The 11,071-nt window shown below is 47.2% G+C and overlaps 1 protein-coding gene across 3 annotated transcripts; it reads left to right on the top strand.

Annotated features, from left to right (window-relative positions):
• Positions 1-4,424: 4,424 nt before the first annotated feature.
• Positions 4,425-10,973, top strand: mest (mesoderm specific transcript). 3 transcript variants are annotated; one of them, XM_084447544.1, is made up of 12 exons: positions 4,425-4,504; positions 5,642-5,828; positions 6,287-6,366; positions 6,582-6,659; positions 6,833-6,969; positions 7,658-7,716; positions 8,001-8,041; positions 8,230-8,300; positions 8,475-8,576; positions 8,863-8,939; positions 10,252-10,315; positions 10,744-10,973. In XM_084447544.1, exons 2-12 carry the CDS (start codon positions 5,669-5,671, stop codon positions 10,859-10,861), a joined length of 987 nt encoding a protein of 328 aa, XP_084303670.1. In that variant the 5' UTR covers positions 4,425-4,504; positions 5,642-5,668; the 3' UTR covers positions 10,862-10,973. The 3 variants fall into 3 exon arrangements, with proteins under 3 accessions (XP_084303670.1, XP_084303669.1, XP_084303671.1); XM_084447543.1 differs by having other exon boundaries at positions 4,483-4,613; XM_084447545.1 differs by having other exon boundaries at positions 4,486-4,621.
• The last annotated feature ends 98 nt before the right edge of the window (positions 10,974-11,071 follow it).

Here is an 11,071-nt window from a genome sequence, read left to right as displayed (position 1 = left end):
GCTTGGCGGGGAAAGGGTGAAGGCTCATGTTCCGGGTGCACGGTTGAAGGGTGTGATTTTGGGTGTGCCTGTGAGTGTGTCTATGGAGGAGATCAAGAAGGAGCTACGTGGAGGCAAGGTGATTGAGGCCACTAGACTTATGAGCAAGAGGGATGGCGTGTTGACGGCCACCTTGTCAGTGGTACTTCAGTTTGAGAAGGCCCTTCCTCCATCAGTGCAAATGGGTTACGTGAGGTATAGTGTGAGGGCGTTCATCCCCAAGCCGCTCAGATGTTTCAAGTGACAGAGAATGGGGCACACAGCACAGCAGTGTAAGGGTCAGGTTAGATGCGCCCGTTGTGGGGGCCAACATGAGTATGGGAAGTGTGAGGTAGATGCCAAGATGTGTTGTAATTGCGGGGGTGAGCACAGTGCTGCGTATGGTGGATGTGTAGCGCAGATTGAAGCCAGGGAGGTCCAACGGGTCAAGGTAGTGACAGGGGTATCGTATGCGGAGGCACTGAAGACGGTTAGGGGGACGGGGCCGAGCCTCCTAGTGGTGTGACTGAGAATGCTGCAGTGCAGAGTGTTGGTCCTGTACCGGACGGTCGGCCCCAGCCCCAAGCTCCAGCACCACCGCCTAGTGTGTGTTCCCACAAATGTAGTGTTGGCGATGACACACTGGTAGTGGGCGAAGTGGATTTTGTGGCCTTCATCTCTCATATCATGAATGTTGCAGCGCAGCATAAAGGGAAGAGCGATAATATCAAGGCCATTGTGGAGGCAGCCGAAAGATTCCTTGCGGTGACGGAGGTTAAAGCGGAACAGATACATGCATTGTTGAATAAACCAGTGGATAATGGGGAGGGTTGAAATCTTACTGATGGTGCTTCACATTCTGCAGTGGAATGCTAGGAGCCTTACAGCCAATGGACAAGAATTGAAGAAGTATATATATGAGTTAGATGTAGTTCCTGATGTTTTGTGTGTACAAGAGACTTGGCTGCGGCCTCAGTTGGATTTTGTGATCCCCGGGTACAGGTCTGTAAGGAAAGATCGGGCGCACAATCGAAGTGGTGGGGGATGTGCGACTTTTCTGAAAGATGGGTTAGCCTATATGGAGGTGCCCTCCCCTGTGGATGTTAAATGTGTTGTGGTGGAATTGTGTAGCCCGAGAGAGGAGGGCAATATTAAGGTGGTCAATTTCTACAATCCATGTAAGTCGCTTACAGTGGACATGTTCCAGGACATAGCTAGGGCGGTGTCTAGGAAGGAATTGTGGGTTGGGGATTTTAATGCACACAACAGTTTATGGGGCAGTCTTCATACAGACAGTAATGGTCAGGTGGTCGAAGACGTGGTCGCTGAAGGTCGCTGGTCTGCCTTAATAATGGGCAGGGCACAAGGCTTGATGTGAATAGGGGTACAATGTCCTGCCTAGATCTTACGCTGGTGTCAAGTAGTCTGGTGACGGCCTGTGAGTGGCGTGTTAAGACCGAGTCGACTATTTGGAGTGACCACTTTCCAGTTCTCACGGTTGTTCATGCGAGTGTATGTACAAGACGGGTGTGCACTTGTTGGGTGGTGTTTCAGGAAGGCTGACTGGGAGGTCTTTAGGTTGTCTTGTGAGGGCACGGCTCATCTGGTTGCTCTTGAGGGTAGCATAGAGGACTGCGCAGCTGAGATGGCTGTTGGGTCGTGCTTTTGCTGCAGTGCATAGTGGGGAGCACCTGGATGAAGTGCACAGGTAGTAGAAGGTCTGCACGCTTAGTAGGCATGGGAATGTGTGGGATCGGAGAGGTGAGGTTGGATCGACTTTAGATGTGGACTTTACGATGACAGAGCTCAAAATAGCTTTGCAGGGTACCGGGTATTCAGCCCCAGGGCAGGACCAGTTATGCTATGCCATGTTCCGACAGCTACCAGTGGCATCTTTACAGCTAGTGCTGAGACTTTTTAATAGAATCTGGAGTGAGGGCATCTTGCCATGTGGGTGGAAGAGTGCAGTGATTTTGCCATTTCATAAGCCTGGGAAGGACCCTGCTGTGCCTGATGGCTAGGCCTATCACATTGACTTCTCATTTGTGCAAATGGATGGAGAAGATGATAGTTCGCAGACTTCGTGTCATGTGCTGGAACGAAGAGGGCTACTGAGTCACCGTCAGAGTGGATTTCGGAAAGGGCGTTCCACGCTGGATGCTCTGGTTTGAGTCTGCTCTGATGTTGAAAAGTCAATGAAAATGAAGGAGGGGATGGTGATAGTTTATTTTGACATTGAAAAGGCATCCGACTATGTGGAGGGATGAGCTACTTATCAAGTTGAGCCGTTTGGGTATTGTGGGGAAGTTGTACAATTGGGTTATGGACTTTTTAACGGGTAGGACACTTAGAGTCAAGGTGGGTGCGGACGTTTCAGAGCTGTTCAGCATAGTGAATGGTATCCCTCAAGGGAGTGTGATCAGCCCGGTGTTGTTTAATGTGATGATTAATTATATTTTTGTGAACCTTGAGGGATGCATCAAGTCGGCTCTTTATGCAGACGATGGGGCCATTTGGATGAGGGGAAGGAATGTGCCGTACGTGTTCGGGAAGCTGAGACAGGCAATAGAGAAGGTGGAAAGGTGGTCTTATGAGTGGGGATTCAAACTGTCAGCGAGCAAGTCCTGCTACATGGTTTTCACTAATAAGCGCAAGCTCGAGGCTGGGGGTCTCATGCTCTATGGTCGGCCATAGGTTACGGAGTTTAAATACCTGAGCCTGTGGCTCGACAGCAGGTTTACATGGACAGTACACATACGCCACTTGGAAACCAAATGCAAGAAGGTTATCAATCTGCTGCATGCTGTGGCTGGGTGTGACTGGGGGGCAGGAACGCAATCAATGCTGGATATCTATAGGGCACTGGTGAGGTCAGCTTTGGACTATAAGGGAGTGGTGTATGCAGCGGCAGCAAAGTCTACGTTGCTTAAAGTGGATCGGTTACAATATAGGGCTCTGCGGATCTGTTTGGGGGCTATTAGATCTACCCCCAATAACGCGGTGCTCATTGCAGGTGGAGAAAGGCCACTGGAGCTCAGGCGGGAGAAACTAGCGCTGGCCTATTGGGTTAGGCTGCAAGGGTGTGGGGACGACCACCTTGCTAAGCTCACGGTGCAGGATTGTTGGGAATTCAATAGGTTCCAGGGGACTGGGTTTGGGTGGACTATTGAAGCCACAGTGAGGGACTATGGGCTGGAGGGGTTAGAGTTCACTAGATCCGCCCCAGTTAGTTGGGTGCCCCCTTGGCTCTTCCCTGAAGTGACCGTGGACAGGCGCGTTCTGGAGAGAAAACATGGATGGCAGGCAGGTGAAGTGGGTATGAACACGGTCATGTATCTGCGCGCGAGTTACTGCGGGTGTGTGGAGATCTACACTGACGGGTCGAAGGATGAACTGGATAGAGTGGGAGTTGGGGTGTATATCCCAGGGTTCGAAGTGGGTCTCTCCAGCGGCTGTCTGATATGTTATCTGTGTACACGGCTGAAATGGTGGCGGTCATCCTTGGGTTGCAGTGGGTGGAGGAGGTCAGACCTGATAGGGTGGGGGTGTGCCCGGACTCCAAATCGGTACTGGACAGTATACAGTCCACCAAGACCATCAGAGAGGATCTACTTATTGAATTGTATCACAGTTTGTTTAGGCTTCACAGGGGTGGTATAGATGTACAGTTTTGTTGGGTTCCAGCACATGAGGGGGTGACAGGGAATGAGACTGCAGACAAACTGGGGAAAGGTGCGCTGACTAAGGACATCTCGGAGCCTGTTTTGCTCGGGAAGGGAGAAGGGAAAGCGGTAATTAGAAGGAAGGGATTTGAGTTCTGGCAGAAGAGGTGGGATGAAGAACAGAAGGGGAGGGGGTATCACAGGGTACAGAAGTCAGTTATGGTGAAGAACTACACTGTACAGAACAGGAGGGAGGAAATCGTCATGGCTAGACTCAGGTTCGATCACATGGGACTGAACGGCACCTTGTTTGTAGGCTACTGGGGAAAAGGGGGAGTGATACATGTGGGCACTATGGAGCTACAGAAAACACTGAACATGTTCTATTGCACTGTCTCAAATATGAAGAAGATAGAGAGAGTCTCCGGGATAAGGTCAGAGAGGCAGGACGGGAATGGAATTTGAGGGGTTTATTGGGCACGGAGGGGGAGGGGGTAGGAATCTGTAGGAAGGCTCTATTTACTTTCTTGGGTGACACACGGTTGTGGGGCAGACTGTAGTCTGTAAGCACTAGGATGATGACATGATGATGCACACTCTTGTACAGTAGGTGGCGGTATGCACCTTTAAGCTGTTTGCGATCAGCCATAAACCCAAGGAAAAAGAAGAAGAAGGCTACAGAAACGCATGAGATACACCCGGACCTCCGCGCCGACAGGTGGCTCTTCTGAATTGCGGGCCATGCTATTCTCGATGCGTAGATCCCTGACGACCGCTCAAGAGACTGCCACAAAAAGGCCGCGGTAAAGAATGCATTCGACAGGGTGAGGTCCTGAAACGTAGCCAAATGACCGGGACGCACGAAACAGGAATGACACGCCAAACCAATTTACAGTCGTTCCGGAGGAGTGTACCCCAGTCTCGGATTCTACAGTGAGCGAGTAACGCAAAGTTTCTATTAGCCTATCAGAAGCTTTTAGACGACTTAGTACCAGGCGCGCAGATTGGCTGGGGCAAGGGGGGGCACTGCCCCCCCTGGTGGCCAGATGCGCAAACTGTCTGCAACGCGTCCAAAACATGTATTCTAGAGACTGGGTTGCGACCGGATCAGAGAAATGCACTGAACGGCTCCTGCTTGCGTGAGAATTGATTGTGCTGATTCCTCATCCAGTTATGGGTGGATGGAAAACTTTCAACTGAATGTTCATATTGTTCTGATAATTTCGGCTATAGCAACATAAGAGTGGCAGCTTTGACAGCAACCCAAACATGAGCTGATCCCATAGCTGTAGGCCTACCATTCCTAGCCATGAACGAACTGTTGGATACTGCACATCTGTGCAACGTATCCATTGTCCAGTTGTCGAATTGATTATGCACGCACTATTATTCTTTTGGTGATTATTCTTTGATATAAATGCAGATAGGCTACATGTGAAGAGGCAATTGCTGGATTCGAATACGCTGTTTATAATGACACATCCCGACATTGAAGCATGAAAGGCGTAGCATACATTCCGTTTTAGTTTTTGGAAGAATTTATTGGAAAATATTGTTTGAAGTAGGCCTAGGCTATATTGAAACGAATTCCAAATGTTTGTGCTAATGGACGGCGCAGCGGAGGCGCAGTTGAACGAGTTGTCCGTGCAGGGCTCGTATTTTTACCACTATAATCCCTATTTGATGGGGGGGGGGGGGGGCTGGGACTGACTGCCCCCCCTGATCAAAAAGTCAAACTGCGCGTATGCTTAGTACAGCAGTGCAGTAAGAAAATTGACACATGGACTGTGACCGTATAACGTGATGAATTTTGCAGGGCCCACATAGCTTTATTGACAATTCCAGGGTGCATGTCACCGACTGGCCGCATGGACTATTTGTAAGGTTGCTAGCTACAAAGTCTACAGGTACGCTGTTGTTATCCCTACATACAACTCAATATTTCCTTCCTCATTCTCCAGAGTTGGGGATGCGACACCTTCTTGGATATGAAGATGAGGGAATGGTGGCTTAAAGTGGGATTAATATGCCTACCTCTGATCGCGGTCTACGTGCACAGCCCTCCCCCTGAACTGTCCTCCGACCTTAAGCTGTGGCGCTCCTCTGGCGCATACTTCACTTTCAGGGGCAACAATATATTCTACAGAGGTATGGTGTCTTCTTCAGTAACTCTATCCACATGTGAAGAGCATTGACTCATTCCAAATTAATCTTTGATAACAACAATCACTGTTTCTTTGCCCACTGTCTGGACCACGGGATGGGTTTGTACCAGACCAATAGGGAATAAGCTTCGGTTGTGTGGAACCAACTCTGTGTTCAGTAACACTACAGCTCTCTGAGCACTAAAGGTGGATGTAGAGAGGAGGACAGGAGACAGTTTCTCATTCTGTCACTGACCATGGTCAGGAAACCGTTGTGCCAGTCCTCATTGGTAAACGTAGCAGAAGATTCACCACACCGGTGATGTGTAGATACAATAAAATGTCCATCAATGAAATGACACTTGTCCACCCGAATTCTATAGCGCAATATTGATCAATGCATTAACATGCCCCGTTGTTGTCCTCAATTCTTCCTCCCCTACCTTGTGCTGTGTACCACAGATACCTATGGGGCTGTGGGAAGCTCTGATGTGGTCATACTTCTCCATGGTTTCCCGACCTCCAGCTTAGACTGGTACAAGGTGAGCTAACTGCTCTGAGAAGACTAATACATGGCTTTTAACGCCATGCTGCTGACCTCAGCTCTGTTCTGCTGACCCAGATCTTTTAATTTCACGTCATTCACTGCCACCGTCCCAAATAATGACTGCACACTGCAATGTCAATATCGCTATTGTTCCATCTGGTTCCATGGAAGGCTGAGACAGCTGTTGTGTGTTTTCCATGTGTCTCATAGATTTGGGAGCCGCTGCGTCAACGCTTTAATCGAGTCATAGCACTGGACTTCCTGGGCTTTGGCTTCAGTGACAAACCTGTGAGTCTCCCTTCCGCTTTTAAGAAAGTCCTGTCGTACCTCCACTGTATGAAATGCACATCTCTCTTTTTTTAAGGGAGACCCGGCTAGTATAAATAGATTGAAAACAGTATTTTTTCTTTAAATGTTAACAAACCATGTTATGAACTCACCACCTCCCCTCCTCCTGCCAGAGACCCCACAGTTACTCCATTTTTGAGCAGGCCAGCATAGTGGAGGCCTTGGTGGCCCACCTGGGCCTGACGGAGCAGAGGGTCAACCTGATCTCCCATGACTACGGGGACACAGTGGCCCTTGAGCTGCTCTACAGGTGTGTGGTGTGTGTGTGCGTGTGCGTGTGTGTGTGTGCTTGCTTGCTTGCTTGCTTGCTTGCTTGTATGCTTGTGTGTGCGCACATGCGTCTTTCTGTGTTATGGCTTATGGATATGTTGTGGGTATCGGTGTGATAGTGACTTGTCATACAGTTGTATTGTATGTAGGTGATTGTACAACATGGTCTGGGTGGAGGGGGTGTACATGTCGGGGTGAAGGGGGGTGTTCATGTGGGTTCTGGTGGTGGGTGGGGGGCATAGCTGAGTCTACATTCGTCTCCCTGTGTAGCTAGAGCACATCAGAGAAATGTGTCTATCAATCGTAGTACTCTTCATGCTCCGTTAGCTACGGTCTCAGTTGTGCACCCCCCCACTACCACCACCATGTTCTCCCAATGAGTAAGAAGCTTTAACTGAGCAGGATCACCACTAAGATTATTACTGGGGTGACTATGTGGTAACAACTATGACGGGTTGTATGCTTATGTCACTAGTGACGTATACCGCTACAGTGCTGATTGTGAAGGGTGGCATTTTGCTGTCCCTGTGTTTATTTAACTGCTACTTATCCACATTAGTCCCATTGACTTGTTGTTTGGTCAGCTGTGTGAATGCTTTGACATTATAATTGACCATAACCGTCAAAACCTCCCTCCGCTCTCCCCGCCCAAACTTTGTCTCCCACAGGAGTGACCACAACAGAACTGGACACCTCACCATTAACAGCCTCTGTCTGTCCAATGGAGGTAGAGTGCAGTCTAGTCCCCTTTCCTGATTGGTTAAGCTAGTTACTGTCGGAAAAAGTCACACATTCCTTCATTACTGTATCCTATGGTGGATTTAGTATAGAGACTGCTGCTGAGGAAGGCTAAAAGTGTGTGGATTATTTTGATCATATGTCCATATTTATTGAATTTAACTATATATGAAACTTTTAAAAGGTGAAGCTTTTTAAAGTATTATTTTGTGTTCACTATGTTATGGTGTTACATTTAAAACAGAGAAAACTGTTTTCTTTCTGTATCAACAGGGATATTCCCAGAAACGCACCATCCTAGACTCATGCAGACGGTTGGTCAGCGTTTTCTGTTTGATCTTTTATACTTGATGTTATTTACATTGCTACCATTTATTTAAGAATGTCTCACATTCATTCTGCTCAAATGGTGCAACATTGCTCTCCCTCATGCTGACTGAGCTGCCAGGGCTGTCATTCATGAAATTTGTTGAATAATGTCTCCATCTTGTCCCCCACACAGCTACTCAAGGACTTTAGTTTCCTGTCTTCCGTTCTCACCCACCTTACCAACTACCTGATCTTCTCAAAAGGGTCAGTATCTCCTTACACACCACAGTATCACCTTACACAGTTTACATTAGAGGCACTGGTGTAGAATGAGGAACTAACTCTATGTACCAGCATGCCGGTAGCTGACTAGAACATGTGACCAGGGCTTGTTTCTCCATGTAATGCGTTGACCCTGTTTACCTGCGTCCATGGTAGGATTGGAGAGGTGTTTGGTCCGTACACCCAGCCCACAGACGCTGAGTACTGGGACATGTGGACAGCAATACGCTACAATGATGGCAATCTGGTCATGGACAGGTCTGTACCCTGGGTGCACCAGGTAGCATAATTCACTAGATATGGAATGGACCAAGCTGTGATCAGATTTGTATCTACAGACATGGCACTGTGCGTGGACCAAGAGCTGTTCAACTGCTGTGTCGTTGATTGAATGAATAAGTAGTTGCCCTTTTTGACCATTCAGTGATGGGGGGGGGGAGCTAACTGCTGATTGATATGTATGATAATATTGATATGTATTGATATATATGTATCAGCTAGACAGCATATACTGTACTTAGCCCCTCTCCATGTCTCTCCATAGCATTATACAGTTCATCAACCAGAGGGTGAAACACAGAGAGAGATGGGTGGGGGCCCTCTCCTCCACATTTATCCCCGGTGAGTACTAACAGCCTCCACCCCTGAAAAAAGCTGTGCCACCCCAGTTGCCATTTATGAAGTTCAAATGTGTATGTGGGAGATAGCCTCTGCCCCCCCAGCTGGAACCCCTGCCACCCTTTTGCTAGAGGTAAAACTTGTCAGAGCCACCATGATCCACATAAACTAAACTAATCTTTACACACAGAAACGAATCTTCCAGGCAAAGTAAAGCAAATCTATCCAATGTTAGAAAAACACATGAATTCCCATATATATATTTCCCACTGACACAAGGTGGCTCAGTAACCAAGTGTATTATAATGTGCACTCCATCACTAAATGACAAAACAAATAACCACTCAGTGACTTTTTGCAACTCAAGAAAAACCATATAGGTCTTTGTTTGGATAGAGATTTGGCTCCGGGTTTCTGTGACCATAACGGGGTAGATTTAACCACATATACTGTATATAGCATGTACATAATCCATCCATCCATCCATCCTGGTATTCTGGAATCGAGAGAGGGAGTTGGCAAGTGGGTCGCTGAGGCTAAGCCTCTTATCGTTGGCGCTATGCTAATTCTGCTAATTCTGTGCCTCCTAGACCGGTAGGGGGTGGTGTGGGGTATACCAGGCCTCCCCATAGGCAACCTGTACTCTTCATGTGTCCCTATCCCAATGACTACTAGTGCTGGCCCTTTTTACTCTAATACACTTACTGTTGTATTTACTCCAATATACTTCAGTTCAATCGAAATACTTATTTGTGAATGTGAGGACTGCTGTGTAATTTATTTACATTTGTTATTGATGTCAGATCAGATTATTTTATTTGTCACGTGTAATGTACAGTGTACAGTCACAGTGAAATGTTACTGCCGGCTCCAAGATGTGCTCATTACAGATAACACTACACAATTTACAAATTACACAGTAAGTAACAATCTATACAGTATCAAGATACCGGTATGGATGGATTATGTACATGCTATATACAGTATATGGATATGAATAACCCGGGGGGGGGTATGGGTGTTATAATGTACATGCTATGGCTATAATAAATAATCCCAGATGTATTTGCGATATACATTTTTTCCATTAAAAAAAGTGCATTAGACACTAATAACAATGATTTTTGGATCTAGAGCCAGTTCAGTTTCACGTCTAGAGACAATAGAACAATGTTCTATTAACAGAAATGAACATGCCATAACCTAACTGAATGTAAGCCGCTATTTTGAATGGTGGCTAAAGCCCTCACACCCATCCCCCTCACCCAGTCCCCTGTCCCTACACTGCTAAGTAATCTCCCCTTCTGCCTCTCAGTGCACATGATCTATGGACCCCTGGACCCAGTCAACCCTCACCCTGAGTTCATCAGCCATTACCAGTGAGTCTTCTGTTATCCCTTGTCATGTTGGGTTATGGAGGTGGTGCTGTGAGTTCAAATGCTATGAGAAATGATTGGGTGAGTCTAGCTGTTTAGGTTGCCGAATTAGTTTGTGTTTTTGTTGGTGTGGTCTTTTTTTGTTCTAGTTTTACCTGTGTTTCTGAATTGCTGGTTGCAGTGTCATTTTCCACTATGAAGAGTGTTTCTTTTCAGTGTCAGAGGCAACAGAATGTCAGATCCGATATCAATACGTCATGAGAATCTGCAGGGCTTTGATATCGCTCTGTTGTACATTTATTTAGGAGTTTCCTGTACAATTAGAACGTTCCTCTTAGTTCCCAGTGAGTGTGTAGTTCTGAAGTACGGTGGTATGCTGTGACCTCCAGCCAGCTGGTTTCCTGATGTTCCTCTGTTCCTACCGTTTGCAGGAGGCTGATCCAGAGGTCCACGGTGTCGGTTCTGGACGAGCACATCAGCCACTACCCACAGCTGGAGGACCCGATGGGCTTCCTCAACGCCTATCTCAACTTCATTGACTCCTTCTGAGGAGACTAACGTCTCTGTGGGCCCAATTTAGCAATCGTTCGCACCTTTTTTCTTTTACAATGGGAACTAAATACAGAAACCAAAACTATACAATAAACGTAATGAAATGGAATAGGACATTGACAGAATGTTATGTCGCAGCTTTTATTGTAGCGTCTTGTTCGTAATTGAACTAGGGAATGAACAATGTAAGCCCTAAACCTGTGTGGA

Source organism: Borostomias antarcticus (genome assembly GCF_949987555.1).
Source record: "Borostomias antarcticus genome assembly, chromosome: 13".
Taxonomy (NCBI): Eukaryota; Metazoa; Chordata; class Actinopteri; order Stomiiformes; family Stomiidae; genus Borostomias; species Borostomias antarcticus.
Note: the sequence above shows the minus strand (reverse complement) of the source record. Positions and strands in the feature narration are given on the sequence as shown.

What these genes read in the sequence shown, in the direction of transcription:
- mest (XM_084447544.1), top strand. Translation starts at nt 5,669, where the DNA reads ATGAAGATGAGGGAATGGTGGCTTAAAGTGGGATTAATATGCCTACCT. An exon ending in GGCAATCTGGTCATGGACAG is followed by an intron (nt 8,577 to 8,862) that starts GTCTGTACCCTG and finishes GTCTCTCCATAG; the next exon opens with CATTATACAGTTCATCAACC. An exon ending in CTCCTCCACATTTATCCCCG is followed by an intron (nt 8,940 to 10,251) that starts GTGAGTACTAAC and finishes TCTGCCTCTCAG; the next exon opens with TGCACATGATCTATGGACCC.